This window comes from Cyprinodon variegatus, unplaced genomic scaffold (assembly GCF_000732505.1).
Source record: "Cyprinodon variegatus isolate N-32 unplaced genomic scaffold, C_variegatus-1.0 Scaffold905, whole genome shotgun sequence".
In the NCBI taxonomy this organism is placed as follows: Eukaryota; Metazoa; Chordata; class Actinopteri; order Cyprinodontiformes; family Cyprinodontidae; genus Cyprinodon; species Cyprinodon variegatus.
Window position 1 is genome coordinate 144155 of NW_015151358.1, and position 21317 is coordinate 165471.

A 21317-nucleotide genomic window follows, 5' to 3' on the forward strand; every position below is an offset into this window, starting at 1 on the left:
AGAAAAAACAAACACTCAACTGTTGTGCAACACAAAACATCCCAAACACAAGCATTTCATGTTGAAGGAATGAATATTAGTCCATCTGCTGCCCATCTGTATCACATCCTGTCCAATTCTTTACTTTGTTACGGTATTTTCATTATTGCACAAGAATAATTCAGCAACATTACTCAGTTTCTGAAGCTAATAATGTTATAATTGTAACATGGGGAAGGGTTGTATTAGCAGTTCATTTAACTACAATAATGTTAAAAAGTTATACTTTGTTTTATATCTTGTTAAGTTTTCTGATACCTTCATTGCTGTTTGGTTGATTTTGTTTTTTATATATTTTTTTTAGCTTTAACACTAAATAACATTTCCTAATTGTTTTTCTTCACTATTGTATTTTTTTAATATATACTTCCCTTCAGTGTTTTTTTTAATAATCTGCTTACATTTACTACTCTAGCTTTTTTTTTCATAATTAAATGTCTTTAACTCAAACAATTTGCAGGATTAAAGTTTAATGAAATACATTTTCGAAATGTAATTTAAAACTTATTTACCAGAAGCATGTAGGCACTGAATCAGCATCCAGACTTGGAATCCAGTGGAGTGGTTGTGCTTTCTGTGGAATCGAGGTTATTACTGGTAGATGATGACATCATCAAACCAGGACTTTATCACTGGTGCACAGCATCTTTATTCATGAAGAAAGAAACGATGCATGTAGTCTACAGAAGGCTTTACTTTCTTTAAAGATGCTATTTTGCTAGGATATCAGAATTTAGTTTTATTTGAAGGAAATACCACTCACCTTTTTATATATGAAGCATTAATAAAAAACAAAACCTATTTTCAAGAAAATCTACAGGTATCAAATATAAATTTCATGCTTTTTTTTCTAATAAATTTTTCCAATTTAAGATTATATTAAACTTTCAGGGATTTGTTATATTCAGCAAAAATGTCCCCTTTTTATCAAGTACTTCTAAAAAAATTCCAAAGAAGTCACTGTTTTATAATATATATCTATGGCTTATATTTTTAAATGAAATATGTTGAGTATGATAAATAAAACTGGGCAACCAGACTGATCTACATACGTCATACTTGCATATTTACAACACATTAAGTGCATTGCATCCTTACTTTGGCTCGGTGTCAGTATGGCTGGCCCGGCTAATGAAAAAGACCATTCACCATCCAATCCCAGACCTCCAAACCCACAACTTCCAATGAAGCAGCTAAGTATTTCACTGTCCTACAGTCCAGATCTGTCTTTAATTTAATAATGCTTATGGCCTTATGTAGAGGAAAATAACAGACAATGATGACCACAAAATACTGTGCAGCCAAAATCTAAAATTCAACAGAATTGACAGTTTTTTATGTGTTGGAAAAGTTCAAAGAACCGTAGCAGCCAAAGAAATAAAAAGAAATGTTTACGCAACACAAAGGACATACAGGCCTCCTACAGTTTTTTTTATTCATAAACCAGATTAAATAGAATTACCTTTAAAGCTTCTTATCAGTGTTTATTATGTCATTTAAACAACTCTGCAACATATAACTAGGAATGTATATTTTGCAATTTTCAACCGCACATTACCAACAACAAATGGAAGATAATGCAAGTACGTTTTTTTTTTTTTAATCGTCATCCTTTTACTTAAGAAAACTTTTTAAACGTTGAATAAATACTGGTCATTCCAAATCAGGTAGATGGGATCGCATCTCTGTTCATTCTGAGAAACATCCTTAACATACAATGTGTGTTTAGAGCACTGAAAAATGATAGAGTGATTGACTCTATTGATCTTACAGTGGAGTAATTTACTTGTTACATCAGCTCAAAGGAATCAAACGAGAAGAAGGTGCCAAAAGAAGAAAAAAGGTGCATGGGTAAATGTACAGTATATACAGTGTGTCCACATATGACAGTTTTTTTTGTTTTTTTTAGTAGGATTATTATATTGCACAGGGTGTTTCCATGGATGTTTATATAGATGGATATTTATATTTATTTATATAGTTTTTGCACTGGGTATTGAATAGTAATAGCCCATTACCAGAGATGGGAAGTAACGAAGTACAAATACTTCGTTACTGTACTCAAGTAGATTTTTCTGATATTTTTACTTTACTTTACTACTTATTTTTATGGCGACTTTTTACTTCTACTCCTTACATTTTTACACAAATATCTGTACTTTCTACTCCTTACATTTTAAAAAATTGTCTCGTTACTTTAGTTTTGAATCATTTCAATGGAGTTACCGATATTATTTTTCACGTCATCAATACCAAATTCAATCTAATTGGATGGGAATCTACGTTGCATTTGACGCACCACTACAAGATGAATCGACAGATTCGGCGGTATTCATTGGCGGCAAATCATTGCAGCTTGGTGGCGGTGGCGTTAGCATAGTAGCATGGACGACGAGATGATTGAAAATGAACACAACGGAGATCTAGTCCTATTGGCAGACATCCATTTAAAATGTAGGCAACGGCATGAAAAAAGTGGTTTCTACTTTTACTTTTATACTTTAAGTAAATTTACAAGCCTGTACTTTGTTACTTTTACTTGAGTAAAGAAGTTTAATCAGTACTTCCACTTTTACCAGAGTATTTTTTAACACAAGTATCTGTACTTTTACTCAAGTACGGAAAGTGAGTACTTTTACCATCTCTGCCCATTACACATAAAACAAGTCATTGTCATTGTAGTGTTGCAGTGTAGAGTGCATTGTAACACTTTGTCAATTTGTTTCTGAATTAACTCATGATGACCTTTACTGGTTTCTTTTTAAAAAAAATGAACACACATGCTGTAAATCACAAGGAAATACAGTCTGTTTAATTATTTTATTTATGTTTGACAAGGTTTTTGAAATATACAGTACTACCTGATACGCTGATTTCATCTGTCAACACAGTTCCAGGGAGAGCCCTACATGAGCTCTATCTATCTATCTATCTATCTATCTATCTATCTATCTATCTATCTATCTATCTATCTATCTATCTATCTATCTATCTATCTATTTTTTTATGATGATGTTGAGAAGTTCAAATGTTCTTTGTTTTAAATCCATATTTATATTTCCAAAAATTGTATGCCTGATCTTTCTCCTCTGTTTCTTGGTCTTCCTGATGCTGTTAGTCCAAAAATGTTCTCTAGCTGGAAAATCTTTGAGGTCTTCTCAGAAAATTTGGAGATTAACTTTCTCTATTATGAAGTATCATTGCATCATATTGCACTGAAGGTTCTAGTTGCAATACAGTAAAATAAGAGGAAAAGTCCAGCCTTTCCATAGCACCTTATGCTAAGTACATGGCATATATACAGTACAGTACATAAACAGTAAACTCCAGAGTCTGTCTGTCTGTCTGTAAGTTCATCTTTATTACACGTAGCCATCAACAAACTTCTGACATAAATAAGGGAACCATTCTTGGTTCCCTGCCAGCTGCACGTTGAGGCAGCTGCTTTGAGAAGGAAACCTCGGCTGGTTTTTGGTGTTTTACACTTAACACAGTCCAAGAACACGCATATAACGCTAAAACCCAAAAAATATATATGCATAATATAAAACTAAACAAAAACAATTGTTATAGAAAGTTATATTATTAAGATATTATAAGACTCATGGTGGCAGCAGCCTGAAAAAAAGCCGCAAAGCTGGTTATACATCACGCTCATTAGACGATCTTTGAGGACACCTGTCACCTAGCAACCAGTTGTAACAAATCGCCAGCTCAGCTGCGGTTCTAGGAGTGTTTACCGAAAAAGCCTGCGTTTAAAGTAAAAATGGATAAACAAACGATACAAATATTCGGACGTATTAAGCCCACGAAGAAACCCGCGGCGGTAAGTTCATAGTTCACGACCTGATTAGCACGACTTTACAGAAAGTGAAACTATATAAAGTAGTCCGACTGCGTTTTAATACTTTATATAAAGTCTTTATTTAGACAAGCATTTTAAACTGCGTGCAAAAATATGTAAATAAGGAGTAACTGAACTCAACTTCCAACAACGCTTCTGTCAAACACTAAATCTCATTAAGTGTTTTTTTTTTCCACACTAAATGAGATTTTGTTTTCCTGACTTGTCAGTTAGGACTTTAATGATGATGACTGCTTTCCATAAAGTGTCCCAATAAATCATTCGGATGAACAGGAATCCACAAAAGAGTCTCTGAGCCCCTGGAGCTGGCAACACCTGAAAGGAATGCAGTTATTTTACATTTTGTTCAGTGACACAGTACATGTGCATCTCATGCAGTAACTTGTCTTTTTTTCATTTCCATAAAAACTATTTATGTGATAAAGTTCAAATTATTCTGACTTTCTGTTTTTTAAAACACAAGGATAGTGTATATTTTTTAAAATGTACTATCTATTTGAGAAATGTAAAAATAGTTTATATTTTCCCTACTACAAATGCAATTTTAGGCAGCTTTTACATATCCTCTCCTGACAGCTCTGGAGATATATATCTATAATAAAATTTTTGCTGCAAACTTTTCAGAAAGAGTGTATTATACACCGAATAAAACTGTAACTTTGTGTTTTTAAAGCTCTTTTCTGAGTATAAACTTTTCTCCACTCCTAAACTTCTGCAGCGCTTTAGATTTACCTGACAATATTCACCAGAATGAAAGAGCACATCTTTGTCCTGGGGGCTTTTCAGGGTTTGGCACATATCTCTGGAAAAGGAGCGTTGATGAGCATGGCAAAGCAACAAACAGGGTGATGGTGGAAAACCAATCTAATCACTGGGGCCATATCTTTTTTTATTCCTCCAGCCCAGGAGATCACTAATTACATCAGTGTCCATCGAAAACATATGCCAGAAGCTCTAAAGCGGAGAACGTGGGTGTGCAGAGGACCCCAGCCGATCCTATTTAAATGGCCTCCGGTGCTAGAGCTCAGTAGATATTGGTTTAATGTTCTACAATTTTCCTTTTCTCCCCTGAGGCCTGGTTTTGGCTTGAATCTGCAGAGCCTGCATGCTCTTTGGGCTGATCCTGATTGCCTCTTTACTTCCTTTTGCTTTTCGCTGAATACATGCGCCATAAACTGCCCTCTTTTCTTTCCTGGGTTATGCGATGCTCAAACCACAAACGTCCAAACCTATATATCTAACTTGATGTATAGACATTTTGTTGAATTTGGACTGCAAATATGACACCACATACAATTATGGCATAGAATCTGTAAAATATATAGTAGAACGGTACATGAATGTTTATGTGACTGCTCTCAAATGCTTCCTAAATGTCATATTATGCTAAACTTTCTGCCTATAGTTACCACTTATACTGTATAAGTTATGTGACTGTTTCTGTTGCCTTTGGATCCCTCAGGTATACTCTGTGGATCAAAAAGCGGATACAGATGCTTCTCTTGAGTTTTTGGTACCTAGGGACCTGGCTGATGGCTTTGTTAACAACAAGAGAGAACGCTACAAGTTCAGGTATTTTCACCTAAAGAAGTTTTCCCCCCTTAAAAAAAGTCCCTTTTTAGTTCTTAATACATGTACTGCTGGGTCCATGTTTCAGTAAACTTTTATTTCAATGTTCTACTAATCTTCCGTCTGGCATTGAAAGCTTTAAATACACAATGGCATTCAAGCTGCTTTGCTAAAACGTAAAGAAGTTAAAAAGATGTTAAAAATCTGCAAAGGATTAAAAAAATTTCATATCCATATCTTATTAGCCTCTAGTGGCTTTTGTTTTTTGTATTTTTTGAAAGTATGCAGACAGGAAACGGGATTAGAGGGGGGGAGGAAGAGATGTTGCAAAGGTCTCCAGGCTAGAATCCATATTTGATAGTAAAAATGACACAAAAATAAATTTCTAGCCCTCATTGGAAAGCTGCTGTAATTCAAATTATTGATTGATTGAGTTTATTGATCTCACTGTGGAGAATTTTACTTGTTACATCGGGTGTGGTGAGTCGAGCAGCAATAGCTAAATTTTTCCAACTCCAGCATCTGCTGCTTGTGAAGAGCATCATGCACGTCAGATTCTCAGAAGCTCATGAGGCGCCACTTCAGCTGCTCAGACGCGTCAAGATGCGCTGCTCCTGCTGCTCGAAACGTGCTGCAGGACCTTTTGATGCTCCAACCACTGACTTTGCATGTAAACTAGCTGCTTCTGCTGCCTCTATCGCTTGCGGCGACTTTAATATCTGTACTATTTCAGGTTATGCACAACTAAAGTGGCAGGCAGAGAATTTTCAGTTATGAATGGTTTATCTTAGAGGTACAGTGTCAAATGGTTGAAAAAACAAATAGATGCAATAATAATTCTGGAGCACAAGAGACATAAACAAATAACTAGAGGTTAAACTATAAACTGTTTGTCTTATCCTTCCAAAAAGGAAAATTAAAAACAATCCACTGGACTTTGTTTCCAAGTTTGAAGATGTTTCGCTTCCAATCCAGGAAGCTTTTTCAGTTCAAATGTCAGGAGTAGAGTTGAGTTTGAGGTTTTGTACAGTAGCCCAACAAAGCCTTGTTTTTGTTTTTGCATTGTTTTTAATTTTCTTTTTTTGGAATGACTATGACCTAGATGAGTAAGAGTCTTCACCAGCGTATGCTTGTCTTATCCTCTAAAGAACGGGACCAATAGCCTGGCCAGCAGGACTGACTTACATAGGGCTGTAAGTCAGCCTGGTAAGGCTTAATACTTTCCGGTCTAAACCAGACCGGACCAATCATAGCGCAGGAGGCGGGTCCATAATGCAACAGTGCTTTTCTGTAACCATAACAGTCGCGATTGCAGCTGCAACCAAGCAATGTTTTAATGATAGCCTTTATTATATCCCAAAAGAGTTGAATATATCGTTAAACTTTCAACAACTGCTGTAAGAGCTTTCATTTAAAAAAAAAATGTGACTGATTCCAAGCTGTTTCCGCTGACTCTGTTAGTGCTGCCTTTGTCTGCTCCTTTTCAGGCTGATAAACTGTGCAATCAGCTTAAGTCAGTCCCAGTGGTCAGACTATGTCTCTAAAGGAAACTTTGTATTTTTATTCAATCTAAGCATCAGATTAGTACAAATAAAAAAAATATTGCTTGATTATTTGTGTCTTTAATGAAAAAAGCTGCATTAAGGAGAACCAACACTCCGACCTAGCTCATAGGGCTACATTTGAACTTTTTCCCCATGAATAATTCATCCACAAGTCCTGTCAGGGAAGAGCCAGAACATCTGTTTAATGCTTGGCTGCAGCCTCATATACCCTCTGTGCAGAGCCCATGCCATGCTTCCAAGCCTTAAATTCACAGTTAGAAAGTCTGACAGCACTGGACACTCAGAGCCTCTAAAAACCACACGGTCTTATAATAGCTTGCAGAGGTTCCCCTGTGCCCTTATAGCAATAAAGTTTCCACTTTTAACAACCTTTCTTTGGGCGGATTCTACTTAGACTTCTCCCCATCTTTCTATGGGTTAAAACATGATAGGTTTAGGTTGTTTTCTAAAACAAAACCACTAGGTCTATTTCAGACCCTAAACATTTAGCAGACAGCTGTGGATGTTGGACATAAATATAATTTCAGGGGCCTTTAGCTTGTTTAATCAGTGGGACCTTAATTAGAACATCTTTGTTCTTTTCTGTTGCTCTCCAGGTTCCAAAAAGTGTTTGATCAGCATGTTAATCAAGAGGCGATATTTGAAGAAATAGCCAAACCAGTAGCAGAAAGGTAAGTGAAAGAATCTGTCATTTTTATCTAAGCACTCCGCTTTTCTTTTTTTTTTCTTTTTTTATTTTTTTTACTTTTCATAGACATCTATTTATGCTTCATTCTCTCTCAGACTAAAGTTAGGCCACACAGATTCAGGCCAGGCTTGTTGACAGGAAGTCAGTAAAGCTCAGCTTTCTTTAAGATGGAAATGGGGGGGGGGTCTGTGATGTTTGGCACATTTTAAGCACTTAAACCACTAAGTGGATGGAGCTGGCAGACAAGATGGCACACTGTGCCATCATGAGAGTGAGAGTGTTTTCTAGCCACAAAGCTGTAGTCTCTGTATTTAACACAGGCTTACAGTAAATGTACACTTGATGTATTTTTTTCTAATCCAGACTGGTGGTTTTTATATCTAAATAGGGAAGTGGAGGAATAAACACAGTTTTGTTTGCCATTTTCTGATATGGTCTGTTGTTTTTATTTTTATTTTTTATTATTCATTTCAAACTAGTTTGTATTTCCTGGTTCCTTATTTTAGTTAGCCCCAGACATGGTTTCCTTACAAGTTTTTTTTTTTTTTTTTTTACAGTTTTGTTTTAAGTTTTGCAATTCCCACATTCTTTAGCTGTTTTAGCACCTAGATTACTTTTTTTCCTCATTTCCTTATCTAAGCATTGTTCCCAGCTCTATTTAGGCTGCTGTCTCCCTCCCTTGGGGCCAAATTAATATCATGTTCCCTCCATGAAAGTTAACCGTGTTAATCCACTTCATTTGCTTAGGCTTGTTGGTGTCATCTGGTTGGATTTCATTGATAGGATTTTTAATTTGCCTTTTTGTGTTCTCTTATATTGAATTTTCACCTCCATCTTTTGTAGTTAACTGTGTCACTAAATCTGATGTTAAACATTTCTATGTAAAAAGTATTTGAAAAAATATTAAATAATCTCATACTAAAAGTTTTAAAACAATGCAACCTCTAAGTTTTGTGCATTATTTAGTAGCAAAAATGACCATATTTGGAAACATTTGTGGCCTTCACCACTGTTTATGTAAACTTACCTGGTAGTGATGTTATGAATTGGCTGAAGCTTCGAGGCGTGTGTTAAATAGTGGAGAGGACGTTTCTGCGAAGCTCGTATCCAGGCTTGCTTCATTTGGGGGATGGGCCAAATAGATGAACTCTGAAGCATCGCTACCCCGCATTAACACATGACCGCTTCAGAAAGTGCTTCAGCTCGCCCTGAACTTCGACAGGCATTCGAACAGCCTCAGTCACCAGTGAAGATGTGGGAGTGTGTAGGAGAATTGCGGTCAGTTGGACAGAGTTTGTTTATATTCTAGGAATACATTGGTTGGAAAACAACCAATCTGTCATAAACAGGACAGAATGACTCAGTATTCAAGGTGAGTCGGACAATGGGAAGTTTCAAAATGTTTTGATAACAAAAAAATAATAAAACAGAACAGAGGAGAAACGTGGGCTGCTGAGGATAAGCTGACTGCAGCGGCTGCATGGGGGTGAGGTGCAACCCATCACTGGCACTCTGGATGTGGGAGAAACACAGGTAAGTGACCATGATCATCTGACAGAGCGAGTCATTTACCTGGTTTAACAGTTCAGTCCATCCTTTCTAAGAAGGCAAGATCCAGCCGATGGATTGCCAAATGAGATGCGGCCCAGAGCCGTCCAAAGTGCTCCTGGTGCACCAACCCAAGTGAGCAAGCAGGAGACTGATCCAGGTCAGAGAAACAGTTCAGAACCAGACAGATTTGAGATCCAGGAGTCCATAGCCCAACCAGGGATCCTGATGCAAACAGGAACAGACAGATCCAGGGTTCCAGGAATCCGAGCTAATTTGAGGGCTCAGCGGAGAAGAGCCGGGACATGACCAGGAGACAGAAAACAAACACCAAACCCTCTCAATTCACTGACATCAAAACATAATGATAACATAACACAAATAAACAAAGAATAGAAGAGTAAACTATGAATACAAACGAACAATGATCTGGCCCCGATAGCTGGGATGAACCATATATATATAGCAGAGGAAGCAGGTTAATAAGATCAATGATAATTAGAGAACGACGAGGGAATGGCAGGTGAATGAAGTGTGTAATCAGATTAGCTACCGGGGCTATGTTCATGACACAATCTAGTTGGTTAAAATTATTTGTGTTAGTTTGAACCATGTAATGATCAGAACCTGAGAAAGCCAGTGGTTACAGTTTTTACATTAGTGTTAACTAGTATTGCTTTCCAGAATGCAGTTACCATTGTTAGTTGCGTTAGCTGTAAGATATATACTTCCAATCCTGAGGTTGTTGGTTTGAGACTCAACTCAGACTTTTTAAAAGTTACAAAAATACTTAACAAGTATTTTGTCAAATGTGCCTATTTTGTATTTGTTTGCCCTTGTACAAATATAGATTGGGTAAAAACACTACCAAATTAGATTGGCTGGTTTAGCTAAAAGATTGGTTGAACATATAACTTCCAACCCGAATAAAACCAAAAACTGTGGAAAAACTATTATTTTTACAGTAAGTACCACTGCCCTGTGGATTTTAGGTGTTTCTTTACTGCTACACAACTGACTTAAATAAACCAGCCATGTACAACACTTGAAGGCTGCTGAGGAGTCTATGTAATCGTTTGAATCAGGTGTGCAGCAACAGAGAGACATCCAAAACATGCAGGTTGGTTGCACTGTACTTAATGACCAGGATGGAGAACCAGTGATATACAACATAAAAAGTGCAGCATGTTTAACTTTTTCAAAGGTTAATACAAATGAACCAAGGCAAAGGTGGGCTGTTTACTTCAACTTATTGCGGTCATTTATACATTAATGGGACATTTCTCTTAATAAACAAAAGCATTTCCGCTTTTTCATCAGACAGGAGAATTCTTTTCTCATCTACCACATGTCCAGCCAAGATAAACAGTAGCTCGCTTCCAAAACATTGTGCACAGGCAAAGGCATAAGCCCAGACAAGTAGAGAAAGAAGAGGAAAACAATTTTCATTGAAATCCAGAAGGCAAATTGGTCCTGGCTCCTGTTGATGGGAACTTCAGATAGGGTTAGTTAGCTATTGCTCCTTATCTGTGTTCTCCCTCAGGCTTTTATCACGTACTGCAAACGGTAAACTAAACCTTTTGGCTGCAATTGCAATCCCAAGTTATTGGATATTCCTGCAACAGGATTCTCATTTATATGTGTGCACCTTCTAGAGAGGAAGATTGAAATGAAAGCTAGTTTTTGGCAGCAATATATGTCAGTTGTATTTTTATTTTATTTTTTCATGAAACTTTAGTTAGAAAAGAAATTGTCTCGGATTTGATAGGAACAAATCTGAGGTTAGATTTTTAGGCCATCATGCCCAGCCCTGGACCGCATCATCCCAGATACGGATCTCTGACCAGCTAAAGCTAACTTCTTGACAAGATCTTTTGCCTGGTCTTTTGATCAGGGTTCATTTCATATACTTGTGCACCGACACACATTAATCAGTGGAACATGAGTGGTATGATGGCTGGATAGTCACATGTTTATACTTGTGCAAACAGATGAAAGTGGCATATTTAATTTATCTGAAAATCATACCCAGGATGAACTGGGCTTATGGAGATCCACCGTTCTTTCCTAATGCCTAGACTTTTTTTATTTCCACATTATGTCACCCAAAGGATCCGTATGTTTAAGGTGTTGCCTTAAAGTTTATCCTGTGGTGTGCCTCAAGTCAACTCAGATGTTGTTAATTACCCTCTGTGAGGCTTACAAAGCAATGACATCATCAGCTGGGCTTTCCCTGGTTACTTAAAGGCATAGTAACTTGGACTATGTGAAGCTCTGAACATATAAAACAAGCTATAAAAAACAAAAATATCCCTTCTCTCTTTATTTAACATTGAAATAATGATAATAATGTTAGTAATCCTAGCTGAAATGGAGCCCAACAGTTTAGCCCTTTTTAATTTCAGCCAGTGATGGAAGCTTTTTTCAATGAATGGTTAAAGATCATGGCAATTTTTAAATAGAGTTAAACGTTTTTGGCCAAATGAAACATGACATGCTATACATAAAACCTGTTGTATAAAAGAGAGAATGTTTAATTTGCAGATGATGCGGAAATAAATAACAACCTTTATTCCACAGATGCATCTTTCTTCTTTTTTTTTTTTTGAATTATAGTTTGAAACATCTTAAAAAGAAAACAGAAATTTCCTGCAATCAAATATTGTTTTGTCAGTCATGTAGAAAAAGTTCTTCCTCTCTGTATCTCAACCAAACTATCCTCACCTCCAGATCAGCTCTACCATCCTCTCAACATTCCACACAGCCAGCTTTTTTTTTTTACTTCAGGACCTTTGGAATCCCACAAGTGCTTTTGATTTTCTTAGTTATTAGGAGACATAAACAACAGTTGACTAATGGCTCTAATGTGACTGACCTGGCTTTACAGAGGTTCATTGACCTGAGTATTAAATTGCCACCCTTAGCTAACAAGTTACTAGTTCTCACAATGTTGTGGCAGCTGGTATACATCACGATAAAAAGCAGCCGTCAAAACCAGGCAGCATCTTTCCACATTAATAGGAAATTGCCAAGTCTGTGAAATGAGACGCTTGTCTGTAGTCTAGTCATTCTGTGGAGCCATGACCAGTCTGTCTCCCCAGTATGGTGCGTTTTAGTTCACTGTGGGCTCCTTATACGCTCAGGAGCAGGAGTGTTGTTTCCATGTTTCCTCAAATGGACCAAAACTGACTATTCAGAATTATTTAAGGGCCAAAATAAAATAATTGAACAACACTCTGAGATTATACTGTGATTTTAGTTTTAACTGCCCCACAAAATATGAGCATGCAATATTCTAATTAAACAAAGTAGACACAGTTCTTAAAATAAGTAGCTGTTTAAATCATTTTAGGCCCAAAACTTATAAAGGGTTTTCACACATTTGCCATCATTAAAAGATTATCTTCAAAAGTGCATCTCCACTTGAGCTGTATTGAAAAAAAGTTAAAAACATTTTGCCCATTTTCAGCAGCAGTAAAAGAACTGGGCAAGTATTTCTTTGAAAATACTTTCTGTATTTAACTAACTTAAAGAAAAGATTTGAAAAAATAATTTTGTTACACTAAGGCACAAGTGTCAAACTGGTTCCAGAAAGGGCCATGTGGCTGCAGGTTTTCTTTCTAACCAAGCAATGGCACAGCAGACTCCATTCATCTCATCAAGTCATCATGTTAAGACTGCACTCACTTGATGAGATGAATGGAGTCTGGTGTGCTATTGCTTGGTTGGAAAGGAAACCTGCAGCCACACGACCCTTTCTGGAACCCGGTTTAACATGCACTAAGGCATTAATAGAGATTGTCCAATGTCTGGTTATTGAAAGACAAATACTTTGTGTTGTGCTTAACATTTTAAGTTTTGAGACAGATTTTAATTGCTTTAATAAATTCAGGTGCTCTAGTTTCCAGGTGTATCACAATACTTATATTCCAGACTCAATTTTGACTTTTGATGCCTTTTGTGATACCATGGGGATATAAAATGCCATGCTGTGAAAGCCATAATAATGATATTTATTAACGTGAAAAACTCCACTTTATCAATCTCAACATTGAACATGCGTCTTCAACAGAATCAGAGAATCTTGGTAAATAAGTGTGCAAATAAATGCAAAATAGCCCAAAATAACAAACTTTGACACTATTTGAGACTAGTTTGATTCTCCCAATCTGGAAATCTAAAACCATAGCAAAAATATGCAAACAAAATTTGTATTTAGTATCAATACCACACCAAATTAGTGTGTATCTATACCAGGGGTAACCAATTAAAAATCAGCAGGGTCCGAATAAAGAAAATCAATAACCAGCTAAGGTCCGTAGCCATTTTGAATTATAATCTGTTACATTAAACATAATTTAACACTGATAAAAAATGCAAGTGTCTATACATACATGGTATACATTGAATTTTTAAATAAAAGATATAAAAATACGAATGTTTGCCTTTTAAAAAACTAAATTGTTTTTGATTGTTTGGTATATAGGCAATTTTCACACTCACTTTTTTTAAAAAACACCTGAACTGACTGTGCTCATTCGTGGGCCTGGATTGATATTTATTGTTGATTATGTTCATGGTGGAGAATCCTGCTTCACAGCAGCAAGTTGAGCCAAACGTACTCAAAAACTCAGCTCATTGGCTAATTTGTATCACGTGTAGCCTGGTCCCGGGCGCTCCGGATGGCTTTACCATATTAACAGGAGAAGCGATACAAGTGACGGTCCGTTAATCCACTGATCTATTCCTTTCAGATTATGAATACTTTTAGTATCTGCTGTCAAATCTTAAAATTATCCCAATAATATTTGCAAAGTAGCCCAGGCTTAATCAATCCATTTGGATGAGGATCATCTGTCAAAATTTTTTTTTTTTTTTTCATTCTTTAAATTTATTTTATTTAATTTTTTTGCAGTTTTGCCCTGTATTCAGCTTAATCTATTCTCCCATCAAAACTCACCGGCTCCCTCTCCCTGCTGGCAACAAAACCATCTCCACAGAGTGATGATTCCAACATCATCTGGCTTGGTGCAGATGTTGTGGTCAGGATGATGAGCTGTGATAGTTTTCTGCATGTCTTTAACATACCAATGGTTAGTTGTTTTGGTAGAATTTTTGTTTATACTCATGAGTTATTCCAGTGTTATTTTGTGGATCAGAAACCAGAAAGTTTTGAAACCTCTGATCTTGCAGATAGAGAGCAATACGAATGAACCTAAGTGGTAATTAGGCGACGCTGCTATAAACTACTTAATTACTTCATCTCTGAACTGTCTGCTGTGTTTTCATTGGGCTGTTTGTCCTCTAATGCTTTGTTTTTAAATCTGCTACTCAATGCTCTGCAAGTTTTAGATGTTTCTCTGCCATACCACACCTGATTCCGATGAATGCACATCAGCAAAACCTGTTAATGACCAATGAGTAAAAACAGGCAAACATCCTGACCAGCATTGTATGCCTTGAGGACAGGGCTGGAAAAATATTCCTCTAATGTTCATAACATGCCATGAGGCAATCAGAGGGGGACTGTATTTACACTGGATATAAATTACACAGACTGGTATTAATGAGTAGTTTCTGAAATCAATGGTTTTTGCACGAAGTTCTTTCTTAATTATTATTTCTTCTTTTTTCGAACTAATCCTTGAAGACGGAGGCACTCTACTTCTATACCATAACACCCTAATTAATTCAATTTTTGAGAAAATGGAAAAGCATTTCTGCAAATCATGACAACAGCCATTGTCTCGCTGTGGTGTAACAGAAACCACTATATTCATCACTCAAAAAGTAGTTTAAAAACAGAACAGCATAAATGGCTTAAGGAGAAGAAGAAGAGTCAGCATGATGATTGTTGGGCTGGCAACGCAGACGCTGTGTCTGCATTGTGATCCCACTTCACAAGACAGCGAGACCTGCAGCCGAAGTCCAGACCAGTTCTGTATAGGGGCCAGGAAAGCTGAGGTGTAAACAGGAACAAGAGCTGGGACACGCCCAAACCTCAGTGGTATGGCCCGGGCCGCATCATTAGGACTGACGTTAAGCTAAAACATTGAGCCTTTTCTCCCCGCTGCCATTTGCCATGACTCATACTCAAGTGAACTGATGCCCAATGGTCAACCAAGTTAGGCTGACCATGCATCATCCATCCGACTGGACCAGTGTTCTATTTTAACTGATCTGCTGATCGTAAAATATATATATGTTAATCTTAACGCTAATTCCTCCCTGTTCTTTTACCACCTGTTGCTGATTTATCTCAACTCATCTCAATTGTAGTTTTGGTGTTTAAATATCACATCTCGCTGGAGTCTCATCTTTTTAGATAGAAACTGGTTTCCATCCCTCTGTTCACGTTTAGAACAACAGCTCCATGCCAAACCCAAATTTACCCGTCTCAGCTTAGCTGCGAAGGTTTGGGCTCCTAGTGTCAGTCATGCTCCAAAACAGTCCTTCCTCACCAGCAGATGTCTGTCGCCATAGCTGCTCAGGAATCACTGCCAGGCTTTAATGTGGATTTTAAGTGTCAGGTCTAATTTGCAAAGACTCATAGTGGCTTTGGGTAGTTCCAGAAATTAGAATGGAGATGTCATACTGGGACTATGTTGCTAGGGAGCAAAAATGTGTGGACAGAAATGGGGAATGCTATGGCTGTTGAGGCCAGATGAAGGAAGTCTGACTACTTTTTGGATCTTACCATTTTAACCTTGTAATTAGAGAGTTTTTAACTTTCAGTGAATAGTCTTTTTTCCTGTATTGGATGAATCAAACACAGCTTGTTGTGTACCTGTGTACCTGTATCAAATGATTTAGTGATCCATAAAACTTCAGAATTAAGACGTACTTAATCACAGCTTATATTTGAGAAAGAAGTTCTCCATTAATTAAATTTGAAAATGCTCAAACTGCACTGCAACAAATCTAGATATAAGTAAAAATGTCTTAATTTACCAGTAAGTTTATTTAGCCTTAAGTTGAGCAGGTAAATAAGATTATTTGCCAATGGAATTAGTGGTTTTACTCTCTTGTTTAGACAAAATGCACTTGGAATAAGACACTACAATTGTTTTTTCTTATGGTAAATGTAAATTGTCTTGTTCCATTGGCAAAGCGTCTCACCTCATCAATTCAAGAAAAAATGCACTTATTTTAAGAAAGAAATTACTTATTGAGATTTAATTTTTTTGCAGTGTGTAAATGTAACAATTCTTTGAAATGTGTTTTTATGCATGAAGATGAAATTTCTCACAGGTAAAAGATCATACATCTATCTGGTTAAATCAATTCAGGCAATCTGTTCTTCAGAAAATTCTTCTTCTTTTTATTGTTCCTTGCAGTGCGCTGGCCGGTTATAATGGCACCATATTCGCTTATGGACAGACGGGAAGTGGGAAGACGTTCACCATCACTGGAGGAGCTGAGCTTTACAGCGATCGAGGTATCATACCGCGTACCCTGTCCTACCTGTACGAACGCTTCCGCCAGGTCAGAGCAGCCTCCTCTGCGTTTACAAATCTGCAAAAAGAAAAGCTGCAAATCTTCCACAGCATCTGCCAAATGTGACAAAACTCTATAATTTCAGATTGTATAACTTTTCTTCACAGGAAAGCAGCATGATATTCTCCACACACATCTCTTACCTGGAGATTTACAACGAGGTGGGATATGACCTTTTGGATCCCAGATATGAGGCCTCACGCCTGGAAGACCTACCGTCAGTCATTTTCTCAAACCTTTTTTATGGCCTTTCTTTAAGTAGTGAAAATATTCGCTGTGTCAGTTAGATTTCACATGAGTCAGACTTAAAGCCACTCCTTGTTGAAATATAAAGACGGTGAGACTGTCCCCCTCTTCATAAGGTTGAGTAAAATCCAGCCTGGGGGTAGACTGCGTGAATTGGGGTCAGTGATCAGAACTTTAATCCTCCCCATTTCCCTCTCTCTGTAATTCTATTATTTATTTCTGCTGCTTCTATCTAAAAAAAACCTTATAATTACAAACTCCACCTGTTGCCTTTGATTATTTTTCCTTTTTCTCACACATTAGTGAGACAGTAAGTATTATCAAGGCAAGACTTGTAGACATGGCACTAACTGATACATCAGTTTAAAAGAAGTAGTACATGGTTTTCATGTACCACTTCATTTTAAGTCACATCTGAACTAGAACTCAAGGTTTTAGATACCCACAAATCACAGTCCTCTGGAAATAGCCAGGCCCATTGTGAACCATGCTGTGGCCATACTTGCTGAATCATGAAGAGGTTGTGGCAGTGACAAATTTCCCCCCTTTTTTCATCCTTCTCCATCTTTCCTTCACTTCCAACGTAGCCTGCCCTCCCTTCTTTCTGACATTCCTGCACCATTTGATCTAGCTTTACATTTCTCTCTCCATCTGTTTTCATCACGCACTCATCTTTCCATCCTCTGGATTCCTAAAAATCTGCAAATTATCCTCATTCACTCCAATGTTTATATCATTTTAATTTTTTTATTTTGCAACAATCTAACTATACGTAGGTTTGGCTCGGCTGTTGAGCAAAATTACTCTGCCAGGATGCAGCTCTGAATGACAATAAGATTAATACTGTTTTATCAGAGCACTCCAATTACCTGCACATGTTAACATAATTATCCGCACGTGTTCTCCAATCATTCCTCCCTGTTTGACGTGTCAGTCAAGTAGCTGTACTCTCACTTTACTGGTGGCTGGATGGAAATGATGTGGTAGGGTTTCAGGAGTAATTTAGACCCATCTGTGTTTCAAATCGCCTGATGTGGGCGAGTAACAATCACCAGTTTGTTTCTAAGATCTTGCCCTGTCTGTTATCAACTTATGAACACCCAGATAGATAAATCCCATGCAAGACTGGGCTGCAGCTCAGACTGTTTGGATTAAGTGCTGAGTGACGCCAAGACCAAGGGAGGTAAATAGATGACATAACTGATTGTTATGCCATGATTTGACAATTAGCTTGTGGATTGGTGTTAAATTATGCAGTCTGTTATAAAGGTGTGTTGCTTTGACCTTTTTTTTTTTTCCTCGAGCAAAGTCTTAAAGAATAAGGCACTGAAGCTAACTGGTTTTATATATATCTCCAAAAAAGTAAGAATTTCTTTTTTTTTTTTTTTTTTGGTCATACAGTATACAGTGCCTTATAACCTCTTCAACTATTGCCACATTACAGCTCCTCTTCCTCCTTTACTTCTGTCGGAATATTACTGTACCCCTCACTGGTGCGGCAGGAAGTGGATTATTACAGCATATATTAGGGGACATAATGCATAGTGGGCATTATAAGGCATATTAGGACACATCAACAGTGTGTGGAAAATATCAAACACCAGTTTATAGTGTAAACGTTTGACACTATACACTAGATTTAGATCTAGATTTAGAGTATTGCTCCAACTCCATCTGTTAACTGTTAAATACTTTTAAAAATGTTATTTAAACTTGATTTAGTTTGGACCGAAATATATACTTTAAATTTCTTTAATTAAAATGAGGAATTTAGTGTGCTGTGTTTGTAATGTGTATACAGGTTTAAACAATTCAACCACATTAGCCATATTTCAACCCACAGAGAGGAACACTAAGCTGGTTAAATATTGCAAAAATGAACACGGAAATGTTCAAAACTGCACAGTAACATAAGGAAACTCTTAAGGTCCGATATTTAAAGTTGTTTGATATCAAGTGGATTTGGGATTTAGATGTAAAAAAAAAAAAAAATAGCTGGGTTCAAAACTTTTTCTAAATTAAAGATCTAATTCATGACTTCATTTTTTATTATTCCATGGATGTAATTATGATCTAAATGTTGTTAAAGATGATGATTTTGTTTTTGTCAGGAAAGTGATGATTATGGAGGATCCAGAGCAGAACATCCACCTGAAGAATTTATCTATGCAGCAGTCTGCTAATGAGGAAGAGGCTCTGAATCTGCTCTTCCTTGGGGACACTAACCGTATGATTGCAGAAGTAAGAAAATCTTAACAAATATAAGTCAGGACTCTAAACCTTAGGCTAAAATACCACTGACCACTTCCAGGAAAAGTGCCATTAAAAGTTATGTGTTTTTTTCTTTTTCTAAATGCAATATTCATTCTAAAAACTACCTTAGTACCCTGCTAAAACATTATTTTAGTTCCCAGCGGGCCCTTTTATCAGCTCCTTTTCCCTGTTAAACTACTTTCTCTCTGTAATTTATGTTTATATTGTGGTGTGCTTTTTTTCTTTTCTTCACCCGCTCAGGCTTCTTGCACTGATCATGAGATATGAGGTGACTCTGCTTTTGCTTTTCAAAGTGAGGTTTTGAAGGAAGAAAGCTGATCTCACCTAATCTACTCTAGTTGTGGTCTTTCTTGTAAATACATGACAGTAAAAGGGACCCAGATTTTGATCAACGACATACTTTTCTTCACTTTGACGTCAATTGTTGTTGTGGTTGGGATTCTCCCATGAAGCAAAAGCAATATTTAGGAAAAAAATTTTTTGTATGTGTGAAAAATGTTAACTGTTTTTTATTGGTAGAATTGTATTATAAGTATTTTATAATTATATGCAATACAGCTCCTTGGTGTAAACTAGAAAGGGCATTTTATTGAAAACATCTTCATATAAGGAAAAGAGCCATACTTCGGAGAGACCCCACAATCATCCACCCACATAGCGACATTTGTTTTGCCTTGTGTTTGACCGCATCCTTAAAAGCCCCCCTGAGCCTCAAACAAACAAAGAACCACTAATATTGTTCATTTATCTTTGTAAGAATCATCCAAGAAGTTTGTTTCGATGAGGCTAACAGCAATGCTTTCTTTCTTCTCATGATCCCATCCCTGTAGATAAAAGATGACACATCCATTCACGCAAAGCTCAAAAGACCATGAGCTCACTCGCTTTGAGAGGTTTATTGGACTCAAAATAAAATGCTCCCCCATCATCAACGTTTGGGGAATATTTTCTCCCATCTGGTGTTTTCTGAGTCTCTTTGTTGTTTAAACGGATGCAAAACTTGAAGTTCTCTTCCTGCAGTGAGCTCTATAACATTTAGGAATCAATGCTTTTTAGGTTTTCAAAATCGATATTAAACATTTGTGTAATGTCATAAAGGTTTGCACTTTTTGTCAGCAGAAGGCTCCTTTCTGATGTGACATTGCAGCAAAGTGTGAGGTCAGAACACTATGTGGTTCAGACATGTGGTTTACACAGCCTGCAATGAGGGGTGCTTTCATGCTTGTCCTTTATAGCTTGTATAAATATATATTACGTGACACGTTTATCTTAATCTGAGGTTCTAACCAGTAAACCTTTGTTCTTTGATAGAACCCTCTCACCTCTGTAATATGGAACAGAGAGTATTATGATGAATATCCTGGATAATGCCCTTACGACCATTGTGCGTTGAAGAAGGACGAAAAAAATATAAGAACAAACAAAAAAATCTTACCTGTAAGAGAAAAGTAGCAGCTCTTCGTCAGAAATGTGTAGCAGCAGGTGAAGGAGCGGTAATGCTCTACATCTCGTTTAACAAGAGGATACCTCATTCATATAAAACACTTCCTGATATTTCAAAGACTTAAAACCAGGGAGATCGGCCATTTCAGAAGCTTTGATACCTTTTATATAACGTGATACCCACTGATTTTCATAAGGGGTAACTGGCTAATAGGGGGGCATACCTGTAACTATGAGTTTTAGGTTTTTGAAAGTTACAAAACAATTTTGCACATTTAATGTGTTTAAAGGCTGACACAGAGTCCAATTCAATTCATTTTATTTATATAGCGCCAATTCATAACACATGTCATCTCAAGGCACTTTACTGAGACAATTCAACCAAATCATAGTCAGATTGGCTCAAAGTTTTCTATCGAAAGAAAACCAGTTGACTGCGTCGACTCATTGACTCGAAGGCAATCCCTCACACCAAGCATGCTTGTAGCTTCAGTGGAGAGCCAGCTCCCATGTCAGAGGATGAAGAGAGCACATCCAGTTAGTCACAGGCAGAGAAACAGGACTACACTGGAAAACAGGCGGA

At 37.0% G+C, this 21317-nt stretch overlaps 1 protein-coding gene across 1 annotated transcript in view; it reads left to right on the forward strand.

Annotated features, from left to right (window-relative positions):
- The first annotated feature begins 3728 nt into the window (after nucleotides 1–3728).
- The window catches only part of kif6 (kinesin family member 6), a 90004-nt gene continuing 72415 nt past the window's right edge, over nucleotides 3729–21317 (forward strand). The window contains exons 1-6 of the mRNA XM_015398029.1: nucleotides 3729–3865; nucleotides 5367–5476; nucleotides 7635–7709; nucleotides 16612–16759; nucleotides 16879–16988; nucleotides 19129–19258. Coding sequence (XP_015253515.1) covers nucleotides 3806–3865; nucleotides 5367–5476; nucleotides 7635–7709; nucleotides 16612–16759; nucleotides 16879–16988; nucleotides 19129–19258 — 633 coding nt within the window. The 5' untranslated portion in view covers nucleotides 3729–3805. The remainder of the gene's footprint in view (nucleotides 3866–5366; nucleotides 5477–7634; nucleotides 7710–16611; nucleotides 16760–16878; nucleotides 16989–19128; nucleotides 19259–21317) is intronic.